The sequence below is a fragment of the Mauremys reevesii genome, linkage group 1, assembly GCF_016161935.1.
Source record: "Mauremys reevesii isolate NIE-2019 linkage group 1, ASM1616193v1, whole genome shotgun sequence".
Taxonomy (NCBI): domain Eukaryota; kingdom Metazoa; phylum Chordata; order Testudines; family Geoemydidae; genus Mauremys; species Mauremys reevesii.
The window spans coordinates 213,802,378-213,819,081 of NC_052623.1; the positions used below are offsets into that span (position 1 = coordinate 213,802,378).

The 16,704-nt window shown below is 54.1% G+C and overlaps 1 protein-coding gene across 6 annotated transcripts in view; it reads left to right on the top strand.

Moving 5' to 3' along the window:
* Positions 1–1,892: 1,892 nt before the first annotated feature.
* LOC120408288 (maestro heat-like repeat-containing protein family member 7) overlaps positions 1,893–16,704 on the top strand; it is a 31,235-nt gene continuing 16,423 nt past the window's right edge. For 5 of the 6 annotated variants that reach the window (XR_005600593.1, XR_005600589.1, XR_005600590.1 and 2 more), the window contains exons 1-8: positions 1,893–2,007; positions 3,172–3,316; positions 8,585–8,769; positions 8,877–9,014; positions 9,749–9,863; positions 11,160–11,300; positions 13,071–13,292; positions 15,812–15,967. Coding sequence is in view for 3 of the 6 variants with exons in the window: in XM_039545049.1 (XP_039400983.1) it covers positions 3,185–3,316; positions 8,585–8,769; positions 8,877–9,014; positions 9,749–9,863; positions 11,160–11,300; positions 13,071–13,292; positions 15,812–15,967 (1,089 nt within the window). In the remaining 3 variants the exon portion in view is untranslated. The remainder of the gene's footprint in view (positions 2,008–3,171; positions 3,317–8,584; positions 8,770–8,876; positions 9,015–9,748; positions 9,864–11,159; positions 11,301–13,070; positions 13,293–15,811; positions 15,968–16,704) is intronic. The other variant, XM_039545038.1, reaches the window with a different exon arrangement.

The following is a 16,704-nucleotide window of genomic DNA, read 5'->3' on the forward strand; positions in this document are numbered from 1 at the left end:
CTTTGCACCAGGCAGGCAATTTACCATGCGGTTCTCCCAGTCATCACAAACCCAACTGTTTATATGTCTATTGATTGAATCCCCCATTACTATTTCCTGGCTTCTCTTTGTAAGCGGGATTCCCGCCTCAGGAGGGGTAGCCTCAGTGTGAGAGGACATCATGACTTCATCTGGAAGGTGGGTCCCAACTATGGGATCGTCTCCCTCTGCCCCAGCTCGATGTTCTCCTTCCCCAAAACTTTCACCCTCCTCAGCAGCACAGAGGCTGTCAGACTGGGAGTGGGACTACTCTACTGCATCCCTAAAAGTCTCCTCTATGTACCTCACTGTCTCCCTTGGCTCCACCAGTTCAGCCCCTCTGGTCTCCTGGTCTCCGAGGGCCAGTAGCTCCTTGGGCCAAATGCCCACATATGCTACCTGCCCACAGGGCTGGTAATCGTACATGCTGCATTCAGTGCAATCAACTGGAGAGCCCCACGCTGCTGCTGCCCTTCTGCCTGGTTTATTTTTACTCTTCCAGGGAAGTTAGTTTGTTTAGTTTGTGGGAGGGATGGGGGAACAGGTTATTGGTCTGAGTTTACAGTATGTTTGTTAGATGTACTTGTCTCTCACACACCCTCTCTAAACTTCCTTGCAAAACTCCCGTTTGCTAACCGAAGGTCTGATTTATATTGCCTGTTGTCTGTTTTCCCTCCCTGGGTCAGCCAAAATGCTGGTGAAGCACGGTGCAGAGTATCGGCAGATCCTCAAGGACAGTCAAACTGAGAGAGCCTTCTGGGTCACCAACATCAGCAATATCACATCGGTAACTACAGTCAGTGCTTCCTGGGATTGTTGTGCCCAGAGTTATCAGGAGTCAGAAATTAACAACCTAGGTGTCAGGGGGAAGGGACAGACCCAGGATGTGACTAACCCCATCCAGCTGGGACAGAGACCTGCCTATGGCCCACTCCACCTCATAGAATAATAGACCTCAGGAAATTATCTAGTCCAACCCCTTACTCAAAGCAGGACCAACCCAACTAAATCATCCCAGCCAGGGTTTTGTCAAGCCTGACCTTAAAAACCTCTAAGGATGGAGATTCCACCACCTTCCTAGGTAACCCATTCCAGTGCTTCACCACCCTCCTAGTGAAATAGTGTTTCCTAATATCCAACCTAAACCTCCCCCACTGCAACTTGTGACCATTGCTCCTTGTTCTGTAATCTGCCACCACTGAGAACAGCCGAGCTCCATCCTCTTTGGAACCCCCCTGCAGGTAGTGCTGCTATCAAGTCATGTGCCCCAGCCCCCGCATCATTTTCATTGCCCTCTGCTGGACTCTCTCTGATTTGTCCACATCCTTTCTCTTGTATGGGGCCCAAAACTGGACGCAATACTCCAGATGTGACCTCACCAGTGCCCAATAGAGGGGAATAATCACTTCCCTCCATCTGCAGGCAATGCTTCTACTAATGCAGCCCAATATACCTGCCTACATGACACACCGCAAGATGCACTGGGGCTCATCCAAACCTGATCCCAGCTCCTTGTCAGGTTTGCTGGGAGCTTCCTCAGAGATTAATGCAATAAAAGGCATCATTGCATCTGCGCACGAGCACCAGCCCCTGCTGAGCACTAGAGAGTGTATCCGTGCTGCGCAGTATTGTGCCCCCGTGCACTGCCACGCTGGCCTCTGCCATGCATGACAGCTTCCGATTGCTGGCTGGGTACTGTGCTGCCCAGGTGCAGTAAGCCAGGCCTGTCCCGGAAGAGTGGGGTTTGCCTGCACTCCTGGCCGGGCCAGTCCTGGCTGCTAGGCCACTGACCGGATCCGCGCTGGGCAGCAAAGGGGTTTCACTAGCAGTTTGTTTCAGCTGTTTGGGAAGTACTTCAACCCGTCCGAGAGCATGGACTTCCTCCTCGTTGCTATCGACGGCGTGAGAGACTCCAGCGTCCATGACGCAGTGACGGCCAGGAACATGCTGCATACGATCCTGGAGGTTCCCGGCCTAGGCTTGGTGAGGGTAAGAGCTGCAGTGAGAACACCGTGCTGGGGGAGCCCATCCGTGGGAGACTCTGTCTCTGGGTGCTAGGCATTATTGGGGGGCAGTTCTCTGGCCTGTGAAATGCAGGGGGTCAGTCTAGGTCAGGGGTCAGCAACCTTTCAGAAGTGGTGTGCCGAGTCTTCCTTTATTCACCCTAATTTAAGGTTTCACGTGTCAGTCATACATTTTAATGTTTGTAGAAAATCTCTTTCTATAAGTCTATAATAAATAACTAAATATTGTTGTATATAAAGTAAATAAGTTTTTTTAAATTTTTAAGAAGCTTCATTTAAAATGAAATTAAAATGCAGATCTCCTGGACCGGTGGCCAGGCCCGGCAGTGTGAGTGCCACTGAAAATCAGCTCACGTGCCACCTTCAGCACACATGCCATAGGTTGCCTACCCCTGGTCTAGGTGATCACCATGACCGCTTGTGGCCTTGCAGTCTATGAATCGATAGGCTGGGAACTGGTGCTGTGTTCTAGGCCTGGGGCTGGTGAAGAGGTTCTGGGAGGGCAGATGGCTCTCAGGTGCAGCAGGTCCTTGGCACGCCAGATCAATAGCCGTGCAAGGAAGCCAAGGCCCCCACCTCCCCATTTCCCTTCCAGGTGTCAGAGGCTGTGAGGAGCATTCATAACCACCTGGACTCCATCAGCGAGCCACTTGCCCGGCAGGAGCTGCTCAGGGCCCTTCTCCTGCTGGGTTCCCAGTTCAGCGAGGAGGTGGTCGGAACCCTGCTTGGCTGCTCACTGTCATGTGACAGGTACGGGGCTGCGGCTACCACCACTTGCACTCTGGGTCCCCCGGACTGGTCCCGCTGCCAGAGACAGGGGAGTGCAGAACCCTCCAGAGATCTCCTACTCCCTGCAGAGCTGCTGCTTCTCCTGGAGGGTTTTGCGGGCTGGCTTGCCCTGGACACAGGCCAATCTGCAAAACCCTGTACGGCATCCCTCGGCCTCTCCTGTGGCTGACACTCAGACCTGGCCCCATGTAGCCTGCACCAGCCAACGGGGTCCTTGCAGGAGCAGGAGGGCAACAAAGGGCCGGCCGGTGAGGGGAGACCCAGCAGGCGTGCCAGTCCTGAGGGGTGCAGGAGGCTGGCAGGGCTCTGATCGGGTGCCACTGGCTCTCTCCCTTTGCAGTGTTGCTGCAGAGATGTGGAAGATACTGACATCCCAGCCCAAGAGCACAGAAAAGATCCTTAGGGAGCTGGTCAGCAGGCTGCAGGGGCAGGCTCCGCGACGGCATCAGCTCTCTCAGAGACCGGCCGGCGTCGCCTCCTTGGCCGTAAGTACCAGCCCCTGCAGCAAGGGAAGGAGTGCCATGTGTCCCCATCATGGCCTGAGGGGGTCTCTCAGTCTCCCATTGGGCCAAAGAGAGAGAGAGTGTGACTTTAGCCAGTGCTATATTTGAGCCGGAACACGCCAAAACGCTCTCCTGGTGCTATTCAGCAGCACTCATAGAATCACAGGGTGAGAAGGGATCGCAAAGTCAGCTCGTCCAGCCCCCTGCAACAATGCAGGACTTCTTGTTTCTAACCCAGCCTGGACAGATGGCCCCAGCCTCCTTCTGAAAACCTCCAGCGAAAGAGTTTCCACAAGCTCCCTAGGCATCTTTCCCATCGTCCTACTCTTCTTACAGTTAGGAAGTTTTTCCTGAGGCTTAATCTACATCTGCTGTGCTGTAGTTTGACCCCATCTCCTCTTGTCCTGCCCTCCGTAGCAAGAGAGAACAACTTTTCTCTATCTTTTTTTATGGCAGCTTTCCAAGTATCTGAAGACCATTATCTAGTCCCCCCTTAATCTCCTCCTTTCCAAACAAAACATAGCCAGTTCCTTCAGCCTTTTTTTCTTATGGCTTGTGTTCCATCCCTCTAATCACCTTTGTCACTCGCCTCTGGATCCTTTCCAGTTTCTCCACATCCTTTCTAGACATTGGTGACCAAAACTGGACACCATACTCCAGCTGAGGCCTAACCAGCACTGAGTAGAGTGGTACTATCGCCTCCCATGACTTGCATGTTATACCCAGAGGCGGCCCTAGTAATTTCGCCGCCCCAAGCAGGGCGGCACGCCGCGGGGGGCGCTCTGGCGGTCGCTGGTCCGCGGATCCAGTGGACCAGCTGCAGACGTGCCTGCGGAGGGTCCGCTGGTCCCGCGGCTCCAGTGGAGCATCCGCAGCCATGCCTGCGGGAGGTCCACCGGAGCCGCGGGACCAGCGGACCCTCCGCAGGCACTCCTGTGGGAGGTCCACCGGAGCCGCCTGCTGCCCTCCCGGCTACAGGCAGAGTGCCCCCCCCCCCGCGGCTCTCATTGCCGCCCTAAGCGCGCGCTTGGCACGCTGGCATCTGGAGCTGGCCCTGGCTGTACCTCTGTTAATGCAACCTAAAATTGCATTTGCTTTTTTTGCAACAGCATCGCATTGCTGACTCATGCTGAGGTTGTGATCCACCACAGCTCCCAGATCCTTCTCAGCTGGTTATCCTCCATTCTGTATCTGTGCATTTGCTTTTTCTTCTCTAAATGTAGCACCTCACATTTGTCTTTGGTGAATTTCATTTTGTTATCTATAGCCCTGTGACGCTGTAGGGAGAGGGATGGATTGATCTGGAAATGGTGTTTAGTTTTACTGGGACTGTCTGCATGGGGGATGGGAGAGCAGGGGATGACTTTAGGTGAGGGTCAGTACCTGAGGCTGTAACCTGAGCCAGAAAAGGGGGTGGGATGAGTCGATACTGTGTACTAAGGTTATTCCCTGTTTACACTGGTGCCCCAGCGCAGCAGCAGCAGCAGCGCAATCCTCTTTATTCCTCTCGAGGAGGTGGAGTACAAGCAGCGCTGTAGCCAGGGAGATACAGCGCTGTATGTGCCTTGCCAGTGTGGACGGGGAGTGAGTTACAGCACTGTTGGTAGCTTTATTGTGCTGTAACTCTCAAGTGTAGCCAAGGCCTAAATCCACGTTCACACTCAGCCATGCTGCATGAAATCTCACACGTGGAGCTGAGCAGTGGTTTCAGCTCAGCTGGCACTTCTGACCAGTATAATCAAGAAAGTCATGCTAGGCATTGACAATTCCTGTCAGTGACAGACCAGATTGGTTACACAGCTGCCCTACCTCCTTTTCACTTTATCTAAGGCCTTGGCTACACTTGAGAGTTACAGCACAATAAAGCCACCAACAGCGCTGTAACTCACTCCCCGTCCACACTGGCAAGGCACATACAGCGCTGTACCTCCCTGGCTACAGCGCTGCTTGTACTCCACCTCCCCGAGAGGAATAAAGAGTATTGTGCTGCTGCTGCTGCGCTGGGGCACTAGTGTAAACAGGGAATAACCTTAGTACACAGTGACTGATCTCCGGAAGCTTCCCATAATCCTTTTAAGTGAAGGTTCCGCTCTTTGTTTTGTTGCAAACTCTGGGCTCCGGGAGCTGCTTATTAAAAAAACAAACACAGCTCCTGTTTGCTGTAAATGAGCAGAGGCAGAGGGCTCCCTTTGGAAGGCCCACAGCTAGTGTTTGCTTGAATAGAGGGGGAGGGAGGAGGGTCCGTTTCGGCGAGCGGCTGCTTATCTGGTCTGTGAGGAAAAAAACAAAGAGGTGCTGTTCACTTTCAGTGAGTCAGAGAGGGCTCGGGGCGGGGGTGGGAACTTGCAAGGCAGCTGCCGACACAGTGTTGGCTCCACACATCCCCCCTCTCTCTCCCCCACGCTCCCTGTCACACTCCACCCCCCCTTTTGAAAAGCACGTTGCAGCCACTTGGAACGCTGGGATAGCTGACCATAATGCACTGCTCCCAATGCCGCTGCAGATGCTGCAAATGTGGCCACGACAGCGCACTGGCAACTGTCAGTGTGGACAGACTGCAGTGCTTTCCCTACTCAGCTGTACGAAGACAGCTTTAACTCCCAGTGCTGTACTGCTGCAAGTGTAGCCATACCCTCAGCCACATGACTATGATTGTGAATGGAAATGTAGCAAGGGGCTTATTCCGCATACGTCATCACTCACGTTTAGCAAGCTACATGGCCCTTCATTTTCCATGTGGCATCCTCTCAGCTGTGCCAGAACTTGGCTCAGACATCCTTGTTCTCCCTCTGATTCACAGACACAGAAAATACAATATGGAGAAAGACGCTTTGTGGAAATACTTGTAAAAATTAGATCAGTGCATTACAGCAGGCCTTTGCTACTCCAGCCCGTTATGCCTTGATGTATTTTGTGTTACTTGTGTAGCCTACTAGCTACATTTAAAATAAACTTTTATTATTTCAGCCTGATACAGTAATGTCTGTAGTGCAGCAGCATGATTTATTTTCTATTTTCATTAGCCTATAGGCTCAGGTTCAAAGAAAACGTGCTACGCATTCATTGGGTTTTTACCACTGTACTGTACACTACTGTCTAGAGTTATATCTTTTACATATTCTATTGTAGACACAGTAATGGCATTTCTATTGTATTCTATTGCATACACAGTAATGGCATTTCAGCACAATGATTTCAACATTTAAAATAAATTGAATAGCTACTATGGGGGGGGGTGTACAATTAAAAAAAAATCCAATACCTTGTTATTTTGGACAGCTGGCCTGTCTCCAGCCATGCCTGGTTTAGCCCAGGATTACTGTACCAGAAATTCAGTAGACAAATAAAATGTGAATTTCTATAATTCATATTGAAGAAAATCAGTATTTTAGTGGCATTCCAGGACCTTCATATTTTCGACTACACCACTGTCTCTAGCCCAGTGGTTAGGGTACCCAACTGGGAGACCTGGGGTCAAAACTCTGCTCCAATGACTATTTAAGTGTTCCCAAGTAGAGATAGATACCAAATTCCCTTTAGGGGTGGGGCTTAGGCCACATCCCTCTCCGCCGCATTTCCTATTGGTTGGTTTAGGCAGCTCCTCACTCTTAGCTTCATAGAGTTCAAGGCCAGAAGGGACCTCTGCGATCATCTAGTCAGATCCTGCCTGACACAAGCCAGAGAACTGCCCCAGATCATTCCTAGAGCAGGTCTTTGAAGAAAAACATCCCATCGTGGTTCAAAACAGTCAGTGATGGAGAATCTATCACCACCCTGGGTAAATTCTTCCAATGATTAATTACTCTCACTGTGACGTTTATGCCTTATTTCCAGTCTGAATGTCTACCTTCAACTTCCAGCCACTGGATCATGATAGACCTTTCTCTGCAAGACTGAAAAGCCAATTACTAAATATTTGTTTCCCAGGAGATACCTATAGACTGTAATCAAGTCACCCTCAACCCTCTCTTTGTTAAGATGAATAGATCGAGCTTCTTGAGTCTCTCACTATATCTCTCACCAGAGGTCCTGATTTTTATAGGGACAGTCCTGATTTTAGGTCTTTTCCTTATATAGGCTCCTATTACCCCCAACCCCTGTCCTGTCTGGTCACCCTATCACTATAAGACATGGTTTCTAGTCCTTTAATCATTCTCATGGCTCTTCTCTGAACCTCTGCAATTCATCAACATTCTTTTGCATTGGGGCACCGGAACTGGACCCAGGATCCCAGCAGTTGTCACACCAGTGCCAAATACTCCCACTCTAGATTCTTCTGTTTATTTATCCCAGGATCACATGAGCTGATTATCCACCAGGACTCCCAAGTCCTTTACAGAGTCTCTGCTTCCCAGGATAGAGTCCCTCATCCTGTTCCTAGATGTATTCATTTACAATGAGCCATATTAAAACACGTACTGTTTGATTGCTCCCCAGTTTACCAAGTGATTCAGATCGCTCTGTATCAGTGACTTATCCTCTTCATTATTTACCACTCACCCAATTCTTGTGTCATCTGCAAACTTTATCAGTGACTATTTGATGTTTTCTTCCAGGTCATTGATGAAAATGTTAAATCGCGTAGGGCCAAGACCCGATCCCTGCAAGGACCATCCTGGAAACACACCTGTGCAATGCTGATTCCCAGTTTACAATTACATTTTGAGACCTATCAGCCACTTTATAATCCAATTCAAATGTGCCACGTTACTTTTGTATCTTCTAGGTTTCCGATCAAACTGGAGTGCAGCGCCAACTCAAGCGCCTTACAGAAGTCTACATACATTATGTCAATACCATTTCCTTTATCTACCAAACTTGTAATCTCATCAAAAATTGTTGATTTGCATTAAATAAATTATCCTCTTTAATTCTTTATTAATTGAATCTTATACCAGCTGCTCCATTATCTTGCCTGGGATCGATGTCAGGCTGACAGGCCTGAAATTACCCAGGCCATCCCTTTCACCCGCTTTAACAATTGGCCCAACTGACTCTCTCTCTGGAGCATATACGGAGCCTGGGCACTTAACCCAGGGCTGTGAGTCCACTGGGCAGCAGGGCACATGAAGCTGGGCATGGCCACGCTGGGCCGAAGTCCCTTGTGTGGTTCTAGCCAAGGTCTCACAGGCTAGAAATTGAACCCAGCATCCCAGGCCTTAGCCCCCAGCCCAGCCCACCCCTCTAGGTGCCCTGGGGGAGCGTGGGAAGGACGAAATCCCTGCAGCGATGTCTGTCTCCTGTTCTTATCTGCAGGCCACAAGAGCCCTATATGTGATCCTGCAGGAGCAGGCCTGCAGGCAGGAAGTGAAGGAGCTCTTCCCTCAGCTCTACGTCGCGCTGCTCTTCCACGTCACCCACACAGTGCAGCACACTGCTTCGCAGGAGAGGGAGCATAACCAGGAGGACACGGCCGCACCCCTCAGCCCCGTCAGGTACCGCCAGCCCAACACCCAGCCTGGGTTCTGCAGCGTCGCCCGCAGGCACGCAGCAGGGCCTGGCCTGGGCTCACTCAGTAACAAGAGGCTCGCTCTGCACACAGGTTCGCGGTGAAGGCCATGGAAGCTTTGCTTCTATGCGCTGGCTACAAGGAGCAGGCCACCTTCATGATGAAGCATGGCCGCTGGGACCTGCTCATGATCTCCGACACACACCACAAAGGTGTCTGCCTGCTTGCCCGGTGAGTGCTGCCCAGAACCGATCACAGCAGCAGCTCCCCTCCCTGGCCCAGGACATGACCACATTGCCTTCCCTGCTGGGTGAGACGCGGCTCCCAATCGCCTGCATGGAACAGGCCGCAGCCTCTGTGCTGTTGGCCAAGGGGTCAGTCGGCTACTTCTCCACCCTGCGCTGCCTGGTGTAAACCGCTTCCTGTGTGGCTCTGGCAGGCATGGCTGGGCAAAGACAGCCTCCGCCATATCTTTCCGCAGCGTTGGTGTAGCCCTGTCAGGACCAGCACATGAGAGAGACAAGGTGGGGGAGGGAATGTCTTTGGTTGGCCCAGTGACTGTGGGTGAGAGAGAAGCTAACACAGAAAGCTCCAGCGCTTGTCTTGGGTGAATCTAAGATATTCTCTCACCCACCCTTCTGTCTCTCATCACCCAATATCTGGGCACATGAGGAAGACCACCGACCCCACCAACACCCTTCTTTGTCTGCAGTTCTCTTGCAGCCCCAGCACTACGTGCTCAGAGCTGGCCTCATGGAAGGGCTCCCTGTCGAGTGATTAAGGGTTTGGGTCTCTAGCACATAAGCCGCTGGGCATTTTAAGGCAGCAGGAACTAGTCCGTGCCAGCTGCGCGTGACTAGTCGCCCGGGATCCCCTGTCCTGTGGCACTGGTCTGGTTAGATTCGTAAATGGAGGACCAGTCCTTGCCCACCTTGATGATGTGGTGTTTGTGTTTCCTATGCCAGGGCCATGGTTTCGCTCAATGTCGAGGAGCGAAACTGGATTTTCCACCATCTCATGGCCATCCTCAACGATCGGGACGATAGGCGGTACGTCCCGGCCGTGGCGCTCTTCATTCAGGTGAGCCTCACCAGCGGGTGAGGGTCGTGAGAAGCGCCCTGGCCCAGCGGTGACTGGGGCATGGGGCTGACCTATGGCTAGGGACGGCAGATTTGTAGAAATTTTGGTGGTGCTCAGCAGAACCTGCCCCTCCAAACTCTGCCCCCCTAAACTCTGCCCCCCACCTGCCTAAGTCTCTGGGAGGGAGTTTGGGTGGGGGAGGGGGCCTGGGGTGCAGGCTCTGGGATGGGTCAGAGGGTGGGAGTGCAGGAGAGGGTGGGGATGCAGGCTCTGGGAGGGAGTTTGGGGACAAGAGGGGGTGTGGAGGGAGGGGGTGCAGGCTCTGGGAAGGAGTTTGGGGGCCAGAGTGGGGTGCGGGAAAGGGGTGGGGGGCAGGCTCTGGGAGGAGTTGGGAGGGTGCAGCGCTTATCTGGGGCTCCTAGGCAGGGCGGGCCGGGGGCCCTCCATGTGCTGCTCCCCCGAGGCACTGCCTCCGCAGCTTCCTACTGGCTGCAGGGGCGCGCCCACCCCACCCAGGGGCCACAGGGAGGGGCTGGCAGCCATGGGAGCAAGCAGGTAGGAGGCCGCTCAGCTCTGCTGCGCTGCCAGTGGTGGTGGGGGCCCCAGGCTGTTTTAAATGGCCTGGGAGACGTGGGGGGAAAGGTGGGGCTGAGGCCCATGGTGCCCAGGCACCATGGGCCAATGGAACTTGCCGCTCATGCCTATGGCCAGGAGAGGGGTGGCCCTGAAGGCCCTGGGGATGGGTGGGTGAGCAGGAGCAGGGAAAGCTCCTACAACCCTAGGGGTGGAGTCACTCAGTCTGGGCATTGTTACCTGTCCCAGCTGGTGTCACGGGGCTGGAGCAAGGCCCAGGGTCAGGTGTCTCTTGTTCCCCAAGGCTCAGTTCCATAGAATGGTCCCTTGTGTGACCTCGGCCCTCGAGCCCCCTCTGACATCCGTGTGCCATGTGCAGGCCGGGCAGCCACCTGCCCATTCATGGCCAGTTCACCTGCCCCCCGCAGACCGGGCGACCCTTTGGAGCACAAGGCTGCAGGACCCCCCCACACACACACACACACCACTGCTCCGTGTGCAGCTGAGCCTTAGTGAGGGAGCAGGGCAGGCCTTGATCTCAGCTGGAGTCTCGAGGGGCCGTCGCGCTAGAACGTTTCAGTGGGGCCCACACGGTGACCAATCGCGATGCCCTGCATGCAGCCCATGCCGGGCCTTGGCCAGTGGAGCTAAGGGCCCCGTGGCAGAGATGAGTCGCGAGAGGCCAGCCCCGTTCTCTAGCTTGATTTGCTGTTGGTGTGTTAGCTCCTCAAGTGCCCTGACCTTGGCAGCGAGCTGGAAGACGCCATCGTGGAGGAGATGAGCGGGCTGCTGAGAGACCCCAAGACCGTGGTGCGCTGGTTGGCGCTCAAAGGCCTCCTCAATCTGGCCCTTCACCCAGAGAAGGTGAGAGGGGAGGAGGGCTGGGGGATAAACCCAGAACCGCAGGGAGCTGCTGCAGGGCTGGGGTCATTGAAACCTTCCCAGGGGGTATGGCTCTGGCCTGGAGTCAGGAGCCCTGGCTTCTATTCCTGGCTCTGCCACTGACCTGCGGGGTGCCCTTGGGCAAGCCCCTGCCTGGCCTTTGTCTGCTGTTCTGCAGGGCAGGGCCTGGCTCCTGCAGGGTGCGTCTCTAGGTGTGTGGAGCATCTGGCACAGCTGGGCCTGATTGTGTCTGGGGTCTCTGTGATCCAAAGAACCCTAGCACTAGAGTAGCAGCAGAGCTGCAGACTCTAGACCCCCAGGGATTGCTGGCGACCCCAGTGATCAGGGACGCTTGGATAGAGCCATTTCACTACAATTAGGACCCATTTTTCCTACAAATCCCCTTTTAAAGCCTCATAGGTTTTAACTGTTGACGCCACGGCTCTGTCCCGCAGCACTCGCTCCTCTGAAGAGCTCTGGAAGGGCCTTTGCTGCTAAGATCTCATCACAAGTTTGAGACCCACAATATCGTGAAGGCAGAGAAAGCCCTTGGGGCTTAACGACACAGATCTGACAGCCTGGTAAAGAGGAGACAATCTGAAGGCAACTCTCGTTAATGATAAGTTACTTCGCCTGAGAATAGGGGGGTCAGTCCGGTTTATTAAACCCGACTATGACTAGATCAGACATGGAGAGGGCGTGACTGTAATTCTCTTTGTTATACACCATTCCCATCGTTCCATGCACTTCAGCCTGGTTTTCACTTGCTCGTGGTTCATTTTCCTTTCCGAACCGGTTAGCCTGTATATGACCTATTTTTTCCTGATGTCGGTTGAGATTTTGTGGGGCTGTCTTTGAAAGGTTGAAAACCAAACACAGAAATGACTGAATCTGGCTTTTAGTAACAGCCTAACCCTAGAACTAGTGTTCAAAATCGACTCCCTCCCCTAGGCTGGGCTGTAAGGACCAGGATTCAGGAGAACCCAGGTTCGGTTCCTGGCTCTGCCAGACTCCCTAAGTGACTGTGGGCGAGTCACGTAACCTCTCTGTGCCCGAGTTCCATGTCTGTACAATGGGGATAGAAATCCTGCCTTCGTGTGTCTAGCCTGTAAGCTCCAGGGCAGGGACCGTCTCTTCCTGTTCCTGAAAGCCCCAGCACAAGCCCTCATTGCAGACAGGCCCTCGAGGTGCTATTCAAACAATAATACACTTGATTTATTTGGGGTCAACGTGTTGTGTAGAGAACTTTCCACGGATGATATCTGCTAATAAAACCATCCCCTGAGATCTGGAGTACAAGGGAAGCAGCTGCTTATGTTGCAGGTTGCCGGACCCACTGCCCGTGATCTTAGCTGGCTGTGCAAAGGCTTTGAGGCTGTAATATGTCTCTGGAGGCAGGGGCGCTGGAAGACTTTTATAGTGGAGGTGCTGCACACACACCCCTTACCCCTGTCCACACACCCTCCACCACTAGAGCTTTGGTCAGGAGCAGGGCCATGGCTCCAGGAGGCGGGGGCGGGGGGTGGATGGGGCAAGGGGACCAAGGCTGGGGCCATAGCTGGGGGTTGGCACAGGGCCGGCAGCTGGGACCCTGTGTGTGGGGCCAGGAGCAGAGCCCTGCGTAAAACCTGGGAGTGCTGCAGCACCCCTAGCTCCCGTGCCTCTGTCTGCAGGGGAGGCAGACATTGTTTTGGAAATGGCTTGTTGGGTCACTGGAGGGTGTTTCGTAAAGCAGCTCCTTGTTTCACACAGGTGGGGAAACTCCAGCATCTGCTGCCAGATGTCCTGGAGCGACTCCAGGAGGTAGACAGAGACCTCATCCGCAAGGCCATCGCCGTGCTGAAACACCTCCTCGCCGGCATGGACAGGCAGAGCGCCATCCGCGTGGCTGTGCAAGTGGCTGCGCAACTCCTGCCGTTGTTTCATGATGTAAAGCCTGGCAGCTCACAGGAGATCCCATCAAACTGCGGACATGTGAGTGGGGGCTAGGGGGTGGGCTAGCAGGGCCTGTGCTATGGTCCTAGCCAGAAAATGGATTGTCATAAATCATGAGCCCATTCCCGCCTTCCTCTCACTCTCCATGAGAGCACATGGCAGAAAGGATGGGAACCCTGGTGTCCCGCAGGCCTACTGACAAGGATGAGGGCAGCGTGGGGAACGAGGCTCCCCTTGGGGAAGGACGTGCATTCCTGAGCCTGCATGCAGCGAGGGGGCCTCTGCAGCACAGGGTGCTGCAATGCTCTTGCTGGCTTCCAGGGTGACAAGTGATGGTACCTTGGTGAAAATCTGCCCCTCCTTTCCCTGGCCAGGAATCCTACAGCTGGCCTGTCAGCTCCATAAGGAAATGGCTCTGTCTGAAGGTTCTGCAGCTACCGCCCTTTCCTCTCCCCTTCGTTCTCATGGCAGGGCAGCGTCAAAGGAGGGGAAAGTTCTCCTCAGATCTTTTGTACCCACAAACTAGCCCCCACGGGCGCATTCACCAGACTGATGTTCAGTCCCACACTGGGTGGCGAGATCCAGCAAGCGGGCAGGAGAAAGGGGCCCATCCATTACTGCCTTCCAGGGGTAATGCCCCAGTGGGGGCTCCTGGAGGGACTCCCCAGCTCTCATAATGGTAAATCCTACTCTCAGCCCTCCCAAATTCTGCTGGGACCCTGCCGCTCTTTATTTACTAGTGGCACAGGCCTGGCTAAAGCTGTTCCCAGGGTCTCCTGGATCCCCAGCTGGCCAAAGGGACAGGGCAGCCTGTACCAAGGATGCAGGATCTCGCCCTGGGGTGAGCCCTTTAAACCAAACCCCTCTCAGGCCCGGGGGGAACAGAACAGGTTCTTTATGGGGCAGGGGTTATATCCAAATAGTGTTAATGAACACAACGCCCATTGTTGTCAGAAGTGTGTTGTCAGAGTGCTACCGGTGTGGTGCTCTGCTTTCTCCTTGTTGATATCACTCGGCTGCGTGCGTGTGTTCCCTCTGTGTGCTACCCCAGCTCTGCAGATAGCTGACACAGCAGACCCGACGACAACCCCCAATAACCACAGAGTCCAGTAAGATGCAAAGCCACGTCGGCTAGGTTTATTGCAACCTCGGACACAATTGCAGTTCCCTGTAGGTTTCTTAGCCTAATTCAGGGCATACTAAGAGAAAGTGCCTCTTGGCAATGGACCCGGCTCAGTGGCGGGACTTTCCACTGCCCCCTCGGCCGGACAAAGGCACCGCCCCAGGGATGCATTCTTATACACAGACACAAACAAGTTACACATCACACCTGACGTATGAGGTACAACCCCTCCACGTAGCACGGTACAACCTTTCTACGTAGTTAGGTGCCGCCTTCTACCTTGTACATGTTGGTTCGATCAAAACAACTCTATCCATCATTTTACCCTTTTGCCCCTGTCATTGGGTCGGTCAGCCTGTTCTTTGTTATCTGTGTGGAATGTGCAAGTTTGTGAATGTTCAGTACCTTTTAGGTACGTATCAGCCCTTTCCTTGCCAGCTTCTGTGAGCAGGGCCTGCCTCTGGCTCACAGCTTACCTTTGCTTTATGTTAGCAAAGTCTTGTTCATTACTTTAGTTCAGGCCTCAGGCCTCATACTGGGCCTTTATCATGGCCTGCACTTACTACACCCATCACCAGGGAAAGGCAAACAGGCCTCAACAACTGGAGGGAAGACCAGAGAGGTGCCAGTCCAACATCTGCCTGTGCCCACTGCAGTGCAGCCCTGATGCCCCCATACCCCTCCCACGTGTTTTGTACAGAGCCTGCCCAGCTGACCAGCTCAGCTGACCATCTGACCATCTGGGCTCAGCTGCCCAGCTGACCATTTGAGCTGACCCCTCACCCCACCCCAAACCCCTGGAGGCTGGGTGGCTTCCAGTCATGGCTTCCAAGGCCCCCTATCTGGGAGCTCCTGCACATTTACCACCCCTTGGCCCTGGTTAAATTCACCCCAGGTCCCTGAGCATGGCCCAAACAAACACCAATGTAGGAATTTGCCCCCTATGCCTGGCCCCCTTGGCCCAGCTAGAGGGCTGTTGTCGGTCAACACCAGTGTGAGCTGGGCCTGCAAAGCGGGTGGACAAACTACACCCCCCCCTTCGCTCTTTGAATCTTTCCTCATCGCTCCCTCTCTGCCGCCCCTGTCCTGGCTCTGCTCCACCCTGAATGTTTCCCCTTGGCTGACACAGGCAGATGCTGATGTCAGTTCACCCAGAGCTGGCTGTGAGAGCCCAGGGGCAGTCTCACCCCAGCTTACTGCTCTCCCTGGCCAAGAAGTTACCAGGCCAGCCCCTCAGCTGGTGGAAATCTGCATCTCTATTGCCTTCAATGGCGCTATGCCCATGAGACTCTGGCCCCAGCTGTGGCTGTATGGCTGGGGGTGAGTTACCAATACCCGCTGCAGGGCAGACATCTCTGGCACAGTGTGCGCTTGCCCCGCTGGATGAGAATGACTGTCACAGTGTCTCCTCCCCTCCCTATATCATCTCTTGCAGGTGACCAGCAAGCTCCGGGTGCTCTCCATCACCCTTTTTAAAGACCTGCTGGAGCTTGTAAGGGGGCCCAACCGGAGGCAGATGAAGGAGCATGTGCTCCAGAGCCTGGTCCCACTGCTCCTCCTTGTGCATGATGAGCATCCCAACGTGTCCCAGGTGAGGCCACGAATTGGAGTCTGCGGCTGAGATAGTTACAGAGCGACCATTTGTTTGGGGGGGGCAACATGTGACACCCCCCTTTAAAGGGTCTGGCCGGTAGAGGGCAGGTGCTCAGTGCTGTGACAATCAGGCACTCAAAATCACTTGAATGTTGAATCCAGTAGTGCCATGACCATGGCACCCCACCCAACTGCTGAGTCTTCTCTGCATCCTCTGAGCTCAACACCCCCCTGCAGCCAGGCTGAGAGATTAGGTTGGGCGAGTGGTCGCCTCACCACTCCTACAGCCACTGGCTTCCGCACACTCCCCTGGCTGTGCTGGTGGGAAGAGCACAACCCTGGCCATATCCCTACCAGGAGCAGGGCTACTCAGCCTCCAGATGGTGCACAGGACCCAATGTGCCCTTAGCCAAGCGGCCCGGACAGCCCGTACTAGCCATGACATGCCCAAGCCCCTCCCCCCCATGCCTCTGCACATGCTAGTGCTCATGGCCCCCATCACTTGGGACACAAATGCCACCAGCACTAATGAATTCACCCCATGAGGTGGGGAACTGAGGCGCAGCCTCAAAAATATTGAACCCCCATGGGCATTAGGCACCTAAATCCCTTTGCAGCCCTGGGCCTAAGCAACTTGCCTGAGTTCCTGCACAGAGAGCTGGGAATTGAGTCAGGTCTCCAGCCATTGCCTTAGCCACACCGCCGCCCTTCCGCGAGCACCCAGGGCAGGGAAGC